The 20,727-nt window shown below is 43.2% G+C and overlaps 2 protein-coding genes across 2 annotated transcripts in view; both read left to right on the plus strand.

The window, feature by feature from the left end:
- GCH1 (GTP cyclohydrolase 1) overlaps positions 1-20,727 on the plus strand; it is a 318,959-nt gene that overhangs the window by 166,068 nt on the left and 132,164 nt on the right. The gene's annotated exons all lie outside the window — the stretch shown is intronic.
- GMFB (glia maturation factor beta) lies at positions 1,450-15,416 on the plus strand. The gene is made up of 7 exons (XM_050897448.1): positions 1,450-1,505; positions 3,799-3,895; positions 4,440-4,489; positions 5,446-5,495; positions 6,559-6,641; positions 8,893-8,966; positions 11,532-15,416. The coding sequence occupies exons 1-7, from the start codon at positions 1,503-1,505 to the stop codon at positions 11,601-11,603; spliced, it is 429 nt and encodes a 142-aa protein (XP_050753405.1). The 5' UTR covers positions 1,450-1,502; the 3' UTR covers positions 11,604-15,416.

A 20,727-nucleotide genomic window follows, 5' to 3' on the forward strand; every position in this document is an offset into this window, starting at 1 on the left:
TGTGTGCCCGTCTGGCACAGCCCGGCTCCCAGCACCTCCGTGCCTGAACTGGGGCAACCCCAGCGCCTGGAAAACTGACCTCCAGTAAAGATGGGATGCTGTCAATTTCCTCCCCGTGACCTCTCCTTCTAAACAGGAGCGCTTACACAAACGCGTTTTGCCTACTGAAATGAGTAAGCAACCTACCTGCAGAATACCGCACGAGGAAACAGCTGTATTTAAGAGTGTACAGAGATTAAGTGACGCTTCAACAGCTGCTCGGCAATCCTGCGCGTCCATGGTGCTTACTGAAGCTCTTGTCGAAAATCTGCAGCTTTATCTTATAGATCCGGCATTTAAGTCATTAATAGAATTTGCAAGAGGTTGTATCTGAGATGTGAAGTCTTCGTCTATGCTTTCATTCTCTTCAAGCGAGCAAAGCGGTGATGTTCTTAATTCTCACTGTTATGGGACCACCGAGAAGGCATTTTCTTTTCTGTTACGGCAGCTTAAATACCCAGCAGCACGAAAAAGGCCAGGTATTTCCTCCAGCACCAAGACTGCCCTCCACCAACAGCCTATTATGGAAGAGAAGCATCTGCCTCACACTCGCTGCTCCTATTTGTGAGCTCCAAATCCTGGTTTACTTCCAGAATTACACTCAAACTTGTATAAACAAGAAGTACCACGAGCAGTGGAACTTACGGATTTCTGTCTCATGCTTGGATTTTCTGATGTTTAATGAGGCAGATGTTCCAGCTGAGGCTTTTTTAACAGCCATTTTTCTGTGTGTATTCTCTGGTGTTTTAGTAAAGGATGTGAAGTTACTCACAGGCCTTAATGGCCTCGTCTAACCATGGTCACCCTCCCCAGGCCTGCTCTTGACCCTGCCCGTGGGCTGATATCCCAGCCCGGCCTTGGCACAGGGAGGCTCCTCTGCGGATCAGGGTTTAAATATTGTCACCCTTAAGGCACATTTACCGCTAAGAAAGAGAACCCCCCGATTCCGAGCCCGTTTCCCCCGCGTCCCCGGTGGGCTGCCCCGCCGCCACCGCAGCTGACAGACTGTGCGTGAGGAAACACCGCCCCGCCGCTTGCACACGGCCCCGCCCCGCCCCGTTGCCATGACTCCGCGGGAGGGCGGGGCCGCGGCGCCATGGCAACGGGGAGGGGCGCAGCAGGGTGCGAGGCCGGGGTGGGGGCGTCACGTGGCGCCGCGGCACGCGCCCGCGCCCGCGCCCCTTCCCTCCCTCCCCTGCGGCGCCGCGACACGTGGGCCGCGCCCGCCAACGGGCCGCTCCCCGCGGCCCTTGAACCTTCCCGCTACCCGTAGGCGGGTGGCGCTGCCCGCCCAGCTGGGACAGCGGTGCTGATTGGTCGGGGGGGGTGAGGGGGGGGGGGGTAGACGGGGTCTCCGCCGCGCAGGCGCAGTAGGGTGCGCAGCCCAGCGAGGAGGCGGCGGCGCGGCGGCTTCCGTTGTTGGCGCGCGAGCGGCGGCGGTTGGGCGGTTGCGCGCGCGCAAGATGGTGAGAGGAGCCCGCGCCGCCTGAGGGAAGGGGGGAAGCCGGGCCGGGCCGGGCCGGGCCGGGGGGAGCCCAGCCGCCTCCGCGGGCACGGGGAGGATCCGGCCGCCTCCGCCGGCTTGGGGGGTCCCCTGCTGAGGCGGGAGGGACGGCGGGAGGCCGGTGTCCCCGCGCGGCCGGTGTCCCCGCCCGGCCGGGCTCGGCGGGCTGGGGAGGAAGTTCTGAGGGGAGAGTAGGTGCCCTCGGAGAAGTGGGGGTAGGTGTCTCCTCAGAGCGAGCCGGTACCCTTCGGTCCGGGGGTGCTGCCCGGGAAGGTGCCGCCGTGAGAAGCTCCTCCGGCCCCGCCCGACCCCCGGGTCGTGCCGTGCTCACCTGCTGCCCCGCCAGGGAAAGGACCTCCTCGGTTGTTTTTCTGCTGGGCGCTGGCAGCCTGCGGGGGGGAGAGTGAAGAAGCAGCTGTTTAAAAGGGAAGTCGTGACCTGCCCTGCCGACGCCTGTTCGGCAGGCGGCTAAATGGGTTTCTGAAAATCTTGAAGTATAATGCCAGTATGAATGGTGGCTGAGGTTAGTCAACAGCAACACGCCCCACTGTGCTGTTTGGCAGGTGTGCCCGCTGTCTGTGCACTCCTCCTGCCTCTGCCTTTCTTTAGTTTTTATTAAACCAAGCACTGGTGAGCCAGCTTAGCCCCGATAGATGATCTGAATCTGATGTCACCATGTGTTTTGCAGACACAGCCTTCACCTTCTCTTAGGGATTTATGTTTGTGTGGCTGCACAGGTATGATCAAGAGCACTGCTAACCCTGCAGTGTCTTCTGGAAGATGTTAGGAAAGTGCTGAGCCCAGAGGACTGGGAGAAATGCTTCTTTCAGAAAAGAGCATTTGATACAGCATATGACTTCGACTTCGAAATGCAGCCCTGAATTCTGTTTTCTTTTTTAAGTAGAGAACTCCTGAAATAGCGAGAGTGGGGATTAATGACATTTGTGGATCAGAAGGAGCCAAGAACAACCTTTAAAGTTTAGCGGAAGCAAGCAAAATAGTGAAGGCTGCACGCTCAGTGCCTGACCTGTCCTGTGACAGCAGAGCCTGATTTCCTCTCCAGCTGTTAAAAGGAAGCAGAGGCACAAGACTTTGTGCCAGAATTTGGCCAAGGTGGAAGTCTTTTTAGGAGTAACAACAAACATAGGATATTTGCAAGGTGATTTTGGACGTGGGGAAGGAGAGACACTGCTCTGCTTTTTGAGGAAAATCTCACAAACAAGCCAACATTGAACGTGAGGAGACAACTCAGAGTTTAAATAGTAGATTTCTTCTGATTTGTAAGCAGTGATTTGTCTCAATGAAACAGCTCTTTAGTAGGTCTTGTGATAGGTAATCTTGCCACTATGTTTTTTTTACATGAGCACTTTTTTTAAAGAAGCCTTGAAATACAGTTGTTTTGGCACAAAAGCCTTGATGCCTTAGGAATTTACAAATACACTAATATGAATAAGCTGGAGATGTTAAATAACTTTTCTTCGTCTAGCTGGCATGCGTGTCTTAACTGTGGTGATAGAGGTTGTGTGTATAAAATGTTCCTCAGGAAGTGGCAGTGGTTGGCTTGGTACAGTTTAAAAATTGCATGTGTAATGGAAGATAACCTGCATGGTGTCTTGTGAAATAATCATTTCCTTCCCCATCTTCAGTGTGATGACTAATATGTTATCTGGACATTTCTTCTGAAAACTTGGAGGTAGTGACATATAAGCCCATGGGGGAAAGTATGCATGCTTTTTCATTAAAAACTCCTAAATGCTTTCTGTGTGTAAATTTCAAAAGTTCAGTTCATATTTTTGTGGGTAAAAATAAGCCGTGACCCTTGATTACTGTCTGTGTTCTTCTGAAATACTAATAGTAGCTCCTGGTATTTTAAATGCTTAAATTACTGTAGCCAGTTTACTGCCACTCTAAGGGGCTTCCTTGTTTCAAGACTTGTCTTGGCAAACGAACTGTAAAATTTGTTTACTTCTAAGAGCTATAAGAATAATCCCACTTCACGAATAGCTAATAAAATAGTTAACTGTGGCTTTGAGGAGGGATAGTAAAACAGATAAGTGTTCTGGTTTTGTGTTTTTTTAAAAACTGCTTTCATCCATGGTTTTTCTGGTTTATGTGTATGTTCTGAAACTTTGGACAGGTTGCATGCAGTTCCACTTCAGTAGGATTTATGCGCACATATGCATGACATGGGGATTTTTTTCTGGTTTACTAGAAAGATTTATCTTTCCCTCCCCTCTGCCATTTCCTTTTTGTAGAGTGAATCTCTCGTGGTTTGTGATGTTGCTGAAGACCTGGTGGAGAAACTGAGAAAATTCCGGTTTCGTAAAGAAACCAACAATGCTGCCATTATAAGTAAGTTAAAAACAAGTCTGACAAAAATTGCGAGGTCTTGCAGAAAATCCTATCTCCTCTTTTTCTTCCCATGTAATGTTGCTGCTGTAACAGGTAAATGTGAGCCAAGAGGGTGTTTCTTGTATGAACTTCAGTACTTCCAATTCTTCCCGTAATTTTAACAGTAAAGCAACACTGTTCTTACAACACAAGACTGCATCTGCTCTTAGTAGAGTATTTATACTTAATTGCGGCTCAGAGTCTACCACTGTTTGTAAAATGATAGTAAAAAATGTCAAGGCACAGTCATTTTGAGTTTGTAAATTTTGTAGCCTTAAGTAGAGAAGTTTGACATTTCTGTCTTTGACATTTGAGAAGAGCGTATTGCAATGAACAACGCTTAGACTGTGCACTTCAGTGATTTTTGTGAAGTCGTGGGATAGACTGAAGAAGCAGAATGGAAGCACAAGGAATATCCTTGTTGGGGGAATGTTAAAAAGCTTCATGCGTACATTGTATAAATCGATTGAAAAAACATTGATCTATGTTTTATTTTGATTTATAGTGAAAATCGACAAGGATAAGCAGTTGGTGGTACTGGATGAGGAGCATGAGGTTTGTTAAATGAATTGTAAATAAGAGTATCTTCAGCCTGCAATGTATTGTTGTCTCTAAGGTACTGCCTTAGTTTCAAATTGTTATCAAACTCTTAATCTAATTTGGGTCATGAGCTTATTTAAATGCATGGTCACTCTGCATGTAAAGCACAGCACTATTAATAGTGGAACTATGCAGAACCAATTGAGTTGACTAATTAATTGCACAAAAAAGTTATTTTAAAGCTGTTATGATACAACTGTGTAAGAAGCGTCTTTGGCACCTGCTGGCTTTTTGAAGAGATTTCTGCTGTGTTTCCACATAGATCTGCATATTTGACTCTGAGCTGATCTGCCATCAATTAGAAGCTAGGATTGCTAATCCTCTGCAGACTCTAAATTTGATAGGTGGCATAATAAGGTCAGCCCAGCATGTAGTGTTTCTTAATGGTGCATTGGGCAAAATTAAATCCTTCTCAGGGATTTGAGCATTAACCGTAGCTCTTATTCCCTAGAATGTAGAAGTTAATGTAATATTTGAATAGAATGGGGACTCTTTTTTGCTTGCTCAAGGAGGAAGGACTGAATTTTTCAAAAGCACCATTTGTGTAGCTGATTTTAACAGATACTTTTTGGTGTGTGCTTGCTTACTTCTGTAGCTCTAGAGTTAGAAAAGCATGGTAGCTGCCAGCATATCCAACTAGAGCCAAAAATGTTTTCTAAACTCATTATGCCTAAAATAGGGATGATTATTCTTGCTAACATTAATTCCATGTTAGTCATAGGAATCTATTAGCACACAAGTTTTCTTAAACTGCTCTAGTAATTTGAGTGAGAGATCGTTATCAGTTCAACTGTGGATGTACATCTAACTTACAGCTGTTTCACTGTTCTGTTATTCTGCTTTAGCCTTCATAGTATACCTTCAAGTGCAAGATCATTTGTTCAAATATTGCTTGTGTTTAATGTTACCAGGGTATTTCTCCCGATGAGCTAAAAGATGAGCTGCCCGAGAGACAACCTCGATATCCTTCTTATGCTGCTGGCATTTGGTCTTACTCACTCCTGGAAGCTGTTCAAAATGTTCAAAGTTGGACTTCACCTTTTTAGGCCAATACTTGCCTGTAGTGCGACTTTACTGATACTTTATTTGTGAGATAACCTAGGGATCAGTTCTCATGATGCACTGAATGGTTGTCCCACTTGGTGAAACAATGACTGACACATTTAAGCCTTTCCCGAGATTTTATTTGCTTTTAGACTATATAATGTTTGGGGAAGTAAAGTGAAGCCACGCTGCTGTTAATGTAAAGAAGTGAGCAAAATGTACCAGTTTTGTATGTGGCTACTTCTAAATATAGAAAATTGCCTGTGTAACTTAGGATCTGTTTTGGTGATTTCTCAGCATGTGGCCCCTGCTATTCTCCTGCAGTTAGTGATTCTGGGCGTGCTGTAGGCATGTGATCTAGGGAAGAATCCTTGTATTTAAAAAAAAAAAAGAGGGGCAAGTAAATTATTCTTTAACTAGATGAAATGAGAGAGGTACTTAAGTTACAAGTGAAGAAAATATCGGCCTCCATTACCCTCAAAAGCTGGTTGGCATTATTCCACGTGCCATTCTGAATCTTTCCTTTCATCACCCTGGTGCAGTGGGAGGCCATAAAGCAGGAGTCCTAGCTAAAACTTGAGTTCAAATTCAGCAAAACACCTGAAACAATGAAGTGCTTAGTCTGCAAAGAAAGAATTTGGCTTTCATTAAGCCAGAAACACATTGGTGGGTGTGGGAAGTCTTTTTACAAAGCTGGGAGAGGAATATTTGTGATGAAAGGGTGATTTTTAGCTCTGATGTGAAACAGTAATAGAGAGAGCCCTCACACCCAGCTGTGGTAGAGGTTGGTAAAGACAGGCGGGGTCAGTTCTGAAAGTCAAATATGGAAGTGAAAACAGGAGAACAGTGAGCCTACATATCAAATTTAAAGCATCTTCTAGAATGCAGGTCTTATTTGTGCCTGCATCAAGCTCTGATAACTGAGGATTATATCCTAATAAGATCACTGATTTCTTAGTTTCTTTAACCTCAGAAAAAACATTTATTGTGTATAGTTACAAGTATCAGCATGATGATGGAAGAGTTTCTTATCCATTGTGCTTTATCTTCTCCAGTCCAGTTGGTGAGTGAACATTGTGAATGGTAGCTACTATGTGCTGTAAATATGGGAATATTCTTTGCTATGGAAGATAAAATGAGTGCTTAATGCTTGAATAGTGGTTCAGATGCTTAAGGCTAGATTTGCTTATGCCACTGCTGGAAGCAAGGCACTATAAAGCTATGGCATTATCTGGAGACCTTCTTCGGCAGAGAGGAATCTATAGTGTATTAGCTCCATCCTCACCATCAGCTCGTGACAAGTTTAAACACTTCCATCTGCCCAGATCTACCTAGTTGCTGGAGATTTTCGCTGCCTTTGGTGTTCACATTTAGGGCACTTTGGATGTATGACAGAAGAGATTCTTTTCCGTTTCTGAAGGCTGAACAGAAGTGTTAGTTTCCTGCATAGCTGGCCAAAAGGTGTGTCTTTCTAAATGTGCCTGCGCACTGTGTTCTCAGTGGTGTGCTCAGCAACGCCCTCCTGTAAAAGAAAGTAGCCTGGAGCACTCTGCATCTATTCATGTAGGTTTAGCCTAATGTATTTCCTGTCACCCTCTCCTCAAATCTTGGGGAATCTTCAAAATATGACCAGACAAGGCTCAGGAAATGAGTGAGGAGAGGGCTGGAAGATACCCGCTCTGTTCCTGAGGGTTTCTGTTCACCTCTGTCCCATCTTACTATTTGGATGTTAGTGACTGGGTGGGAAGAAATTCCTCTCCTTCTCGGAAGGGCATGGGAACCCATGTCTGCCCGTGAAAGGAACAGGACTCTGTAAAAGGGTAAGGATGGGATTAGAGATGAGGGTTTTCCAGGGGACCTATGTGCAGTGGGCAGCAACAGAGGATGCCTCCAAATGGTGCTGCGATGAGAAGGTCTGAAGGGCTGTCACAAGTATGGGTGAAAAGGAGGAAAAGAGGGCTCCATAACCCAGATCTGGGCAGGTGAAAGTGCTGGGTGAACAGACTATGTTCAAGGAGAAAGAGGCTGTAATCTTAGATCGTCCCAAGTTTATATACAGCAGTAGCTTCCTCTGCTTGTGTCACAGTAACCCTCAACATAAACATACCTGTGCAGGGAACTGTGTGATTTTTAATAGAAGCCAAATAACCTGTGACTTGATTTGGACTTACAGAGATGAATTGCTTCTGTGGCTTCCGTCTGTGTTCTGAACTGTAATAGGGTAGCTTGCTGCTATTACTGGATTATCCTTGTTATCCTCTAGAAGAAGATAAACTGATTGCATTGTTTTACCCTTCATTACTCAGAACTAGAATAACTAGGTAGGTAAAAGAGTTTAGCAACTAGTGAGAATATTCTTCTGTAGTTACCTGAGAATCTTTGTATGAATGTTATGGATGTTACTTCTCTTCTGAAGGGTAGATATTTTGTGAGTTAGAACAGCAGTAAGAAACTTCCTGGGAGACCTTGAAATAGCAAAGCGGGCAGACTTGTAGTACTTCATAGGAAAAGAGAGCTTAGACAATGTTTTTTATGGGTGGCAAGATTTAAAAGTATACTTGTATCTCTAGAAACTTTAAACAAGCAACTTCTAAAGAAAGCCTTTTTTTTTTTCTTGAGGTTTTCTATTTCAAAAAATTTTCTGCAAACATAAGTTAGTGGTTAGATTGATACTGGAGTCAGAAACAATGAACCATTAGTCGGGACTCTAAACAGCAGTTTAACTAACTTTGACTGTGACTGAAGGTGCTCTGTGTTTGGGGCTGGGGCGGGGGGGTGGGAGTCATTTTGAGCTACCAGTTCAGTTGGGGGATTTGGGGAGAGATTAGGAGAAAGAACAACAAATTCAAGCTGACTTGATTTGTTCTCAGTTTGACTCCACCTCAAAGGCATATGGTATAAAGATCTGTGTAAGTGTAACTAGCAAAAACGTGGGAATCTTCCAGAAATAGCAAGAGGGCAAAGAATTGAATGTAGTGTAATGAGCACACTTCTGTAGTGGCGGGAGGTACTGCTTTGTTGGCTGTTATGATTCAGGTTTGACTGCTGCAATATTTGATGTTAGCTCTAAGCAGAAATACAAGTGCACGTTGGGACCACCAATTCAGCCTGCACGACTATTACTTCTGGAAATGCTTTTCAAGTACTAGATATGAAAGTAAGAGCAAGGATGATGATGTATGTAAAGAAATAGGTCACTTTTCTGAATGGAGACTTCAGCTTTCCATTTGGATTCTTTAAAAAAAAAATCTTATTTTTGAAGTGTTGCAGTCAAAATAACTAAACAAACCCTCTTTTTTTCCACACAACTATAGGATGTAAGCCTGAACAGCAGATGATGTATGCTGGAAGCAAGAATAAGCTTGTACAGACAGCTGAACTCACTAAGGTATAATTGACTAGTTGAAATAACTGTCTCCCCCTTAAATGCAGGTTGCAGAAGCTGTTTTGTGTCTTGCTTTAATCTATCACGAGAAGGGTGTTATGAGACTTCGTAATTACAGTGAACAGATTCTGTTTTAGGAAGACTGAAGAGAGGAGTGTATGTGGGGATTTCTGGAGTTTTAGGGTACAGGAAGAACAGTGTTCTCTAAAACTAAAATATCCATCGGTAGGATGGACGTCTTTACTTTGGCGAATGAATTTATTGATGGGAAGAATAGTCTGAAGTCTTAGTATGGTGTGGACTAGTTTTGCTGCATGGTTTATGGGATTGTATGCTTGCAGAACGTAGTCTTCAGAATAAGTAACACATGTGCCAAGTGCTGAATAATTCTAAATCTTCCTATGTTTGCTTTGTCCAGTACTAAGGCCAGAAGAAATCACTGCATTCACTAGGCCTAGGTGTATATATTTTTTTTTTTTTTTTTAAAAAGCCACCTAATTGTCCCTTTGGAGATCTTTGAAGTACCTGCTTAATTGGCACCTAGACTCCGTAAAGTTTTAGTTTCAAGCAGTAAAGCTAAATAGAGTCAGTGGTCACTTCAGGTTTTTCATACAATGTGAAATGACTTCACCATTCCCCAACAGCACCGTTCCCTTTTGGTCTTCCTTATCCTGACTGAGTACTTTAACATCCCAGTAAAAATGTATGTTGGGCCAATAGGAGAACTGTGAACTTTTACCTCTTCTAGCTGCACCTTGTAAGAAAGGACCGCTCTGTTTTAAATTAGACGTCAAATTGACAGGAGTAAATAGGAGGGAAGCAGAAGATAAGATGGTGGAAGCAATCAGTACAGCCCCAAGAAATCTTTTTTTAGGTCTGTTGAAACTGCGTCTTAGAGAACTCTAGCATCTTTGATAGAAAAGAAGAATTCCTTGAATTCACTGAAGGCAGTTTTCAGTGAGTGAGAAGGAAGAGTTGATGAGAAGAAGGTGAAAGCCTGGGGACTAGCTGAGTTACTGTCACCTGTCAAGTGGGAGAAATTCAGTTTGAAAGGCTTTTGAATGAAAGCCTAGGACTGGATATAGAGGTCCGTGATCATCTTCCTTCTGAAGTTGGAGAAGACAGCCTGTCTCCAGTTCGGGTTGCTGACTTGCTCTTCAAATGTGCTTTATTCTTGCCACTCACTGAGCCATGTTTCATTTTAGCTCATGCTGTGACTTCCTCCTGGTGTGATTTCTGCATGTGACTCAACTGAGTCCTGTTATTTTTTCAGTGGCTTGCATATTAGCTTGGCTTCTGTTAAGCTGTTCTGTTCTTACAACACTGAATTTTGGGTTTTCCCCCTATCTTTTACTTTAAAAAAAAAAAAATCAATATTAGTTGATAGTAGTGGATCACTGTCTAAATACAAGAAGCAGCGTCCAGAGCCCACTCCAGCAGAGATGGGAAATAAGAAAAGATACAAAACCTGAATTGTTTCCTGAAGAAGATTAAAATGGTAAAATGGCTGAGGACAAGACTAAATAGGAAGTTCATTCCAAACAGCAGGTTCACGGAGAAGCTTGTTTTGTGAGTCTTACAAAATCCCATCCATTCTATTGGCCTGAGCATGCTTTTTGCAGCTATGTACTCCATACCATTAGAAGGGCAGATAACTGATTTAGTGCTGACATAGCTTTATTTTCAGCGTTGTCAGAATAGTAACAGCAGTCTCCAGTTAAAAATATTTTTCTTGTTTTCATTGCCTAGAAGAACATTTTTGAAAGCCTATGGATTTGTAAAATTTACTTACTTGACTCTTCTGAAAAGATGATCCATTTGTGGGCATCTCAAAGACTCCAGTTAGCAATACAGAATTAACTTAGCCTCTCTTCAAGGGTATTAAAAAAAAAACCAAACCAGTTACTTGTCCATATGGAATGTAAAGAGTATATTGATGTCTTTGGTCTTTTCTGCTTCAAGGCTATGTTAAAGGTTTGTTTAAGACTTCCACAAAGCTTTGGGTTGGTGGTTTTTGGGGTGGGTTTTTTTCAGGTTTTCTATTTTGAGATATCCCAGGCTTGTTTCTTACAGGGAAAACAGTATGCTACTGGATACTGTGGATTTATTTCAGTTCAAAGAAGGAATAACAGTGTCTTAGGCTGAGCAAAATTCCTGAACTTTGGGCTTAATTCAGCCCAGAGGTTAAATTCATTTGTATTCTTGAAATAGACAATCTTCTTGCTGAGATAATGCATATGAGATGGTGCCATTTCAGAGTAACTTTAAAATGTAGTACATATGCTGTTCTCACATACTCTTAAAGGAGAAGAATGAAGTCAAGAAATAGGAATTACAGGGTTCTCGTTCAAGTTAGTAATATGCCTTGCCACTTAGTCTTGTGTATTTTTCACTGATGTTACTTTAGAATATTAACTGATCCTTTCAAGAAAGCACATGAAAAATCTAGGTTGGTTACTGGTTTATTATGGCTCAAACAACTTGTGTGGAAAGGTATTGATTGCACTGGATGCTTATCACTTTCAAGTACTATCACCTCAAGAATTTATGCGATGCAATTTTGTTTAGGTATTTGAAATAAGAAATACAGAAGACCTAACTGAAGAATGGCTGCGTGAGAAACTGGGCTTCTTCCATTAAGAAAACCTCTGTAATAAGTATTTATGTACCATCCTGATAATACTGGAACCAGACATGAATACTTACATCTAAAAAATGCACTGTATTTACATCTGTCTCCTGCAGTATATCTCTTGTGCAAAGTTTGTGCAAAGAATAGCAGGTCTGTCTCCTTGAAGTAACAAATCTTTGCAGATGTTTCCTTATTTGTACCTGTTAAAAGGAATACTCCTCTGCAGGGACTCCTTTTGCACTCTTGTGACTAATATTTCTATAACTAAAATTCAGTTCTGGATTTATAACTATCTACAAACATAATTTGGAAGCTGACGCTAACTTTTTCTGAGCTACAAATGCATCCTTATGACATATACTAGCCATTTATATGCAGAAATTGTGTACTGTCACTTACTTTTCAGACTTTTTGACTTAATGTCTTCTCAATTTTGAAAACTACTCCCTGGAAGCATTTAGTATTAAAAATCCTTGTACAGCAAATCCATCCATGTATCTTTCCATCGAGTCCATGTGAACTTTCTCAAATTCTTGGAACTAATTTTTGTCATTCCAGTAATTCCTCAGTTGCCTGAGTCAATCTTACTAAATTTCAGGGCAAAGCTTTGACTGTCCAGTTCTCATGCTAATATAGTCTTACAGGAACTAGGTGATAACTAAGGGCTGAATTACGACTCTGGTTACTCTTGTACCAGATGTCTTGCATAATAACTTATTACACTGTTAAGAAGTTTACCTCTTTGCTCATTTCCTGTTATATGAATACTGTGTGCCTTTAATTTGTTAGCTTTAAAATGACTTGAGAATTTTACACTGCCACTTATTACAAATTTGGTAAAAACTTTGTTAAAGAATCCAAGTAACATTTTTTCCTAGTGCCTGGTGTTGCAGTTGACATCTGTAAAAAAAAAAAAAAAGCTAACCTCATTTTCTTTGAAATTCCAGTCATCTACTCCATTTGTAGGAGTCAGGAGGTTAAAGCTTTTCATGATAATGAATGATTTATATCTCTTTTGTTATAAAAGTTGGCCACACGTAACTTTTGAGTACTTTAATTACAGTCTCTAACTTTCTTAACTGCTTGTTGGTCAAAATTACATTCCAGATAAAGCTTTTGCATAACTGATAATTTGATTTTCATTTACTTACGGTTCATCTCTTTGAAACAGCAAGTATTCTAATGTGAAAATAGTATTTAACTTTTATAAATGACCAGTCTTTTTACAGGTCTGTTTTATATTCAATAGAGTAGTTGTCTGATATGGGACATGTTCAGCCCATGCAGTGGCAAAGGGAGTACTCATGTGACAGTATCTCACTATTTTGCTCGTGAGTGTTTGTTGTGCTACTGAATAAGTATCTGCGTAAGAGCAGCTTCCTGTTGATAACATACCTTAAAATACAGCTGCCCTAACAAATCTGTTTGGTGAGAAGGAATGCAGTGTTAAATTTGGAGGCCAGTATTTCATGCTGTGAAACCTTTGCTGAAAGGAGGTTTGTTTTTCATTTGTAAACATATGTTGTGTTAGTGTTAAAACACTAATTCCTCTAAGATCACAAGGAATTCATTTGCAAAGGTCCTCAGTGTTGGTAAATCTCTTCTTAGTTTGATGTTACTGCTCATTTATTTGTATACAAATCTGACTTGAGAGGAGCTTTTCAAAATACGTGTTAGAATGATCCAATTAAATTGATCTTTCAGTGCGGGAAAGAAATGCTTGTAACTGAAATTAAATTTCTGTGTTAACGTAGTGAACTGGAAAAACAATTTCATTTCCCTGGACAAAAAAAAAATGTTGATTATGAAACTGTTGCTTGATCATTCTGTACTACAGATCAATAAAAACAACGTCTTTTGTGACAAACGTTGTATAAATAAGACTTTGGCTTAAAGAATAGTGTCATTCTAAGCATCCGTCTTGAAACAGCAAGGATCTCATTTTGTTGGCATTGTGCTAAAGGTAAGGCATGTCAAAGTACAGCGTGGGTGAGAGGGAAGGTGCCACTTGTAACGTTCAGCTTGATTTGCAGTGGGGAAAACTGGATTAATAATCTTTGTTATTGTACTTTGTACACTGGTGGGCTGCCAGCATCCAACTGCTGCTTGCACAGGTCTTGACAAAAATAACTGTAAAAGGGGCCTGTCTCTCTTGCGAGGAGAAGGGAGGAGCTGCTGCAGTCGAATGATTGAATTTGATTCATCATCTCTGGTTCACCTTCTGCCAAGAAAATATTGCTACTTACAGCTGTATCTTCAGCCTGAGTTCTTTCACTTCGGGTGTTCTTGTTGCCTCCACTTAAGGGCTTTCTGCCTTGGGTGCTGCCCCTCAGGTCTTGTAGAAAGCAAACAAATCCCGATGAGAGCGTTAAAGCCCCCTTTCTTGTGAAAGGTGATGTTGATGCTGCTCAGCCCACCAGTACTATTTTTCGAAGAGTCTTGCTTGGTAGCTGTACCTCTATCCCCTCTCTGAGCTGTGGAAGTGAGGAAGCAGCTGCAGGTGCTTGGAGAATGAGTGTGCAGAGGATGTTTGCTGTTCTAGGCTTGTTTGTGGTTTCCTTGTTTTTAATGCAGTGTTTTGACACAACTGTCTGCTGCTTACTGTCCTAGGCTCTTGAGATACAGGTAGTGCTAATACTTGATTAAACAAAGACATTAATTATGTCAAAATCTTTCCTGCACAGATAATACTTGTTTTCATAACATACTTTTCCCGCCTTATCTTTAGAACTGTATTTTCCGTACTGCTTCCCCCTTAATATCAGTGGGAGGCAGATGTGTCCATGTTCAGAAGGCCAGTATATTCTGACTATGTTTTACTAGTGAGTTGCCCATCTGTAATCATACATTTGTCTTGAATTTTCAGATCTCTAAAGAGGGTTCAAACTAAAGGACAACATAAATTAACTAATGCCACCTATGGGAGCCTTTGTAGCTAAAGGTCTGAGAGTCAGCATTTTCCATTGTGAGCTCCTATTTTTCAGGAGTTAGTAAGTTGGCCATAAAATCCTTGGCCTGGAGCTAAAGTTAAAGGTCTCTCAAAGGGAGACTTCTGCCACAATTAATCTGGTTTGCTTTAAATATTGAATAGATGGCTGGGATACAGCTCTTGTAATCCTATTAATTGATGGTAAGCTGAATTAAAGCATGAGTTTGCATGTCAGCCCATAAAATGGACTTGTATTGTTTGAATATTTTTAACAAAAAAAATTAAATGCTGGTATTTGATGGTTTAAGTGTGTTTCTAGTATCATGAATGCTGTTTTGATCTATCAAAGGAGGCAATAATGCGGGTGTTGACACCTTTTCACTTCTCCAAAGGAGCATCTTATGCATTTGTACCAGGATTCCATTTGTGTATCTTTAACTGTAAAATAGCTAGTCCAGAAACAATGTTAAACTGGTAACAGGGGTCTGAATCAAACATGCAAAAGCAAGGGAGTCCAATTCCTCACTTCAGTGCACTCAAAGTCATGCGGCGTATTTTTTTGATACATACATCTAGTAGCTGTGAAATGGAGGCGTGATGGGACATGAGAAGGGGCGCAGTGAAACTCTTGCTTTTGTTACGTGATCCAGACTCGATGTGACTTGTGTACTGTGACATGTCGGGGTTGGCACCAGTGCTGCGGGTGGTAAAAGGTGCGAGAGGTTCACGGCCAGTTTTGAGAATTTGGCAATTCCATGAAAATATCAGTAACCAGTACAACTTCCATATGCTGTTTAGTCTCTGCTAGTTCACCTTGCATGTTTACTTTAAACCAAATCTTTTTTGCTAAGCATGGTGCTTGTATTGGTTTAAATAAAATGTTTAATTAAGAGGTTCTGTTGCCCTGTTTTAATTGCAAAGTAGCACATCTAGCATGGGTGTCTGACAGGGGAAGAGCTATTAATGCTAGGTATGACCTTTCTCAGCTTCCTGGAGTTTGCTTTGGACTTGTAGCGTGGTCTTCAGTCTTGAATGTGCTCCCTCACTTGCTCTTCTACCTAAAATAATTCCTCTTTCCATCTGTTGTGAAGGGTTGGCAGCAAGGGAGAGGAGCGGACAGCAGCTGATGGAGTATCGTGGGATAACTGCCATGCTCCTCCGCCGCTTTGCACCTTCGTGTCACAAAACTCAGTGTGTACACTTGTGAGCTGCAAGACAGCGTGGGGGCTCGATTTCATTCTGAAATGCCACATAGACTTCCATGTTGCACCTCGCCCACAAGGTCGAGGCTCCTGGCATAACCTGGAGCTGTGAAATATAATATAGAGTGCAGGTGCCAACCAAACACTGTTAGAGTAGTTGTCAAGGAGACCCGAAAGCTTGAAGGAGTCAAAGGAACTTAGTTGTACCTTTTCCTTCTCACAGTCGTTGGCTCATCTCTTTCCAGCCTGAGAGACCACTAGATCAATTTGATCGAAGCACTCCTTTTCCTCATTCATGCTGACTGTTTCTTCCTCGCCTGATCTTTGGAGATCCCCCACCCCAATGTTGAAAAAACTGCTAAAGATAATCCAAGGAATTCAGCTTTGGTAGCTGACATACATTGTTTCTGCCAATGCTGAAGAATAGCATTAATGGGCCACAGATTAGACATGATAGAAGTAAACCCCTTCTCAGGTGAGAGAGCTCTGTGAAGGACAAAATGCACAGCTGCTTCAGCACATCTGGCTCTTGAATGGCATCTTGGTCACCTAAGTATGTTGCAACAAAATCTGTTGCCAAAAGCTCTGAAAAAAACCAGCTAAGCTGCTGTGGGAGAAGAATGGTTCTCAAGAACAGCTGATTAAAGGGAAGGAGGGGAAAAAAAGGAATAAATATTATCACATCAGCGGGGGAGGTCACCTATGGAGTCCTGTGGCATTCTCTGTTGTTCATTGAGTATGCTTAACTACGAAATGAGGTGATAGTTTACTGGTGCTGCTAGATCACTGAGACAGTAAAAACAGAAGCTGACTAAAGAGAATTGCAAGGAGATCTAGAGATATGAAGTGAAGGGCAGCTGCTTTCATTCAGGAAAGGTCATTGACTTGTAATAGTTATATGAAAAGGGCAGTTGAGTGGTCATTAAAGTCAAAGCTAGAGACTGGAATAGGAAACAAAATGGAAAACCTCTGTGCAGCAGTACAAATCCGCAATGTACGTGTAGCCTGAGTATGACACACAGCTGGTGCTTTCTCTCCCAGGTGTGTGAATAGATGGCTCGCCCAGGGCGAAGGACTTTGCTAAGGAGGTCCCTTGACTTGGCAGGGTCTTTGGGGATGATGCAGAGAAATGTAGTTGGTTCTGGAGGAGCCGGAAGAGGAGGTGAGGCAATCGCTGCCTATATGTGCCAGTCTCCTGGCAGTGAAAGGGACACCAGTCAAAGGGTCTTGTGAGCGTGCCTGTGCCTACTGTTCCATGGCCCCCACGGGTCGCGGAATTGATTGGCGTACAAGCTGGCTTCCCCCAAGCTCCTTACCTGCTCCTCACAGGCGAAGGTCCTGCCGTGTTGTGTTTGGGTGCACGTGAGGGTGGGGAATTCAGGCACAAGCAGGTGAGATATTGATATGGTGCCATTGAATGGCTGGATGTTGAGCAGCCTTAAGGGGGAGTGCTGGTGGGGCTGCCAGGGAGGCTGTGGGACAGAGACCTGAGGCGCTCGGTGGGTGTAAGAGGGGTTTCTTCTGCTAGGCTCCTGTATGGTAGGGGTGATGATTTAAGGTGGGCCTTCCCCCTTGGAACAAAAATGAGGACATGTGGCAGGTGGGCCATCCCCTGCACTTGTTAGTTTGCACAGTCGTGTCAGCTGCAGTTTTGGTGATGCCCCCCAGGGCCTTCTGCAGCAGCAGGGGAGACCTCACCGCCTGCGTGGGGACATTGAGAGGGTTGGCTAGGGCACCTCTCGGTAGCTACAGGCACGCTAGCTGCTGTAGAGACCCAACAGTAAGCTCAACAAAGCTTTGGCCTGGTCTAGTTGGATTGTTCCTACATGTATCACTAGGTTTGGTAACAGTCATTCTCTGCGGGGTCTTCCCTTAGGGCAGGCAACTGCTTCTCTCTAACAGCAAAGGAAGAGCTGTGGAGATGGTACCAAGTTTGTGGAGTAGCTGCTGCTTCCCCATCTCTTCCAGAAGGGTTTTGAGCCCAGGGAATCAGTCCTGGGTGCTGAGCTGGCCTCCAGGCTGGTCGGGGTACACAGCTTAGATTGTAACTGCTGGGGAGGAGAGAATTTTTCTGGGATCTGAGCGGAAGCCCTGGTGTTCCTAAAGAGCAGTCTTGAACTGCCAGATATGCAGGCATATAGGTTCCTGCAGCTTAGCAAGGAAAAGGAGTTGTAGTTCTCAAAATATATCTCTGGGGTCAACAGTCAATCTTGGGGAATTGGCAGCCTCTCTGTGGGCTGTTGTATAAGGTAGTGGACTGGCTTGATTTGTGCTGTATTCAAGGCATTGGGAGCTTCATTTCCAGCCGTGTTTCAATGAACACAACAATTCTGAAGTACAAGGAGCCCTGGCATTAGCTTTTAATTTCTCCAATTAATACACATTTGTATCTGCCAGGTCTCTATACTGAAAGGTTTAGCATTAGGCTGAGCAATTACATACCCCAGTTTTTCTATTAACACTCAGTTTTCATTTTGTGGAAAACAGCAAAGGAAAATGGTGAAATACTAACCAGTGAATATTCTCTGGTAGTGGTTAGGACACTACTGGCATGTAAACTTGTATTCACATCAGTGTAAACTTGGCCACTGTTCCCCTCCGAGTTCTTGTAGGCTTTCTTCCGTATCTGCTGTTCCTTTTGGCGCTATTAAGATTATATGATCTTGTGCGGCTAACCGGCTGCCTGCTGCAGTGTGTACATGCAGTATCTTGTGCAGCCTCGCCTTGGTCTGACTAGGCTCTATGTCTTTTCTCTAATGCAGCTGTAAAATGAAGGAGATGATTTTAATACATTTGCATAGATGTAGTTAATCAGCGTGGTCCGTTTTGTCACGCCACAGGGGGATTGTCTCCTCTGGACTGTTTTGTCATGTTTCGTTCCTTCAGGGACTGCAAACATCCTCTCGATTAACCTTGTTCACCTTTGGTGATAAGTGAGACATCTCATACAGAATGCAATTGAGCTCAGCTGAAACTCCCCTGACAGCTCTAGCAATTCCTCAGCAGGAGACAGAGGGGAGAAGAGAGCAATTATCAGCCAGAAAGACTCTGAATGCAGAACAGATGTGAACACTGGGAAAACAGCATGACTGTCTTTCATGGCAAATTTACTACTGCGATGGGGAAGTCCCATCAAGGCTGTTTGAAAGGCGCACTGTTAACCGTTCCTGCTGTTACGTGCCATGGCAGGCAGCTAGTAGCATGAATGCAGCTTCTCTTCCCTTTTCTGCAGTACTCGGCTCAACAATTAATATAATGCACCCTTGAAATCCCCACGCCAAACAGCATCTGTTGTTGTCACCTCTTTTCTGCAGAAAATGGGAAGACAGCGGAAGAAAATGGGGCAGAAAATACTCAGTTGAAAGGGAAAGGGGCACCAGCCATCCTACGCTTTCACTAAGGCCTTAGAGGACAGAAGTAGAGCAGAAAGTTAGGGGTCAGTGCCCTTATTGAGCTGAATAAGGAACAAGAGAGATTGAGCATTTCTTCAAAATAATGTCTAATTTTAAATATCTGCCGTTGGAAAATGCTGCTGGATAATTGGAAGGAGAATGTGCCTGCCTTGCTCACAAATGCAGTCTGCCTGGCCATCTGCTCTGACAGCAACAAATCCTGGATTGATTTGCGAATGTGATTAATTCAGCTAGGACGACTGGATCAAGGGATCAGCTAGAGACAATATTTATACCCTACCTCCAACTGTGAATGTGCAATTGTTTGGTTCAGAAGTACAAAACAAATTGTATAGCTGTATTACTGGGAGAATGGAAAAATAGATGCATCCACTCAACAGCCCTTTTTTCCTTAGATGGCCCCATTCCAGGGTCCGTAAGTACAGTCTTAACATAAGCCTGCTTTCCCTGTCTGTGAGGTGAAGCAGCGCTGTTCTCATTTTACAGAGAGCTTCTGCATCTTTATTCCCTGCGCCGATGCTGCTATTGCTCTCCTTGCTGCAGTTTAGTCCTAAGATCTTGGAGCTACTGGCTCTGCGACCTCGTCCACGTGGCCTGGAGAGGCAGATGTGGCGTGTGAGCCAGCCACCCCAGCCTGCTCCCTGTGCCTCCGGTTACTGATGGGAGAACTGGTACTCACCTACAGCCAGTGCGGGGCAGGACTTAAATCTTAAGAACAACCCGGGGGTGGATTTCTAGCACTGGTAGAGCCTTGAGCTGATTTGATAATACCGATACAGCTGGAGAGATCAAAAGCAAGATTTGTAAAGGAATTTAGATGTAGATGAAGGCTTTTGAAATCCTATTTACTGTGATTTAAGTGTATAAATACACATTGGGCCTGAAGGTGCCGTACTCAAGGCCACATGGGATGTGTGTGGGAGAACAGAGAGACCAAAGTCTCCTGCGTCCCATGCTGACTCTTTATTCTCCCTCGCAAATTTTCAAGCGTGCTGCAGATCTGCTGGGGACTGCAAAAGCTGCTTGGGGGAAACGTGAGGTTGTGATAACCGGGCTGTGTCTTCTGGCTGTTGACAAGACACCGAGTCCTGAACAGCTTATTTTTTTTTCATACAAAGCAGAAGTTGCATGTATCTTCCCTCCTTTTGGGCAGAAACAATAATGATGTTACATCTGGCAGAGGACGGAATGCCTCATTTGTCCCAGTGAGTAGCTGCCCTGACTCCACCTTGATGCAATCTTCCCACCATATCTAGCAGTGATGGGGTTTCTGCTAAAACGATTAGCAGTGAAATAATTGACAAGGGAGACTTTTTTAGATGTTGTCGTTCAGTACCAGACACAACGCCATCTTAAAATGCTGCCACTGTGGTTTCAGCTTGTTTATTCAGGCTGATACCGCTGCACTGGTTTATATTTGGTTCAGAATTTAAAGTTATTCTTTGAAGAGCTAAGGACTAAGGGTGACATTTTCGGAGTCATCACTGCTGCAGTTAGGCTAATACAGAATGTTTTGGAAAACCCCCCTCTTTGTTAACGAGCGGCCGAATCCTGAAACACATTATAAAATAGTTCTTGAAAAAAACAA

This window comes from Gymnogyps californianus, chromosome 5 (assembly GCF_018139145.2).
Source record: "Gymnogyps californianus isolate 813 chromosome 5, ASM1813914v2, whole genome shotgun sequence".
In the NCBI taxonomy this organism is placed as follows: Eukaryota; Metazoa; Chordata; class Aves; order Accipitriformes; family Cathartidae; genus Gymnogyps; species Gymnogyps californianus.

Coding starts and splice junctions, on each gene's coding strand:
- GMFB (XM_050897448.1), top strand. Junction 4,490..5,445: donor TACTGGATGAGGAGCATGAG/GTTTGTTAAATG, acceptor TAATGTTACCAG/GGTATTTCTCCCGATGAGCT. Junction 5,496..6,558: donor CTGCCCGAGAGACAACCTCG/ATATCCTTCTTA, acceptor CTCAGAAAAAAC/ATTTATTGTGTATAGTTACA.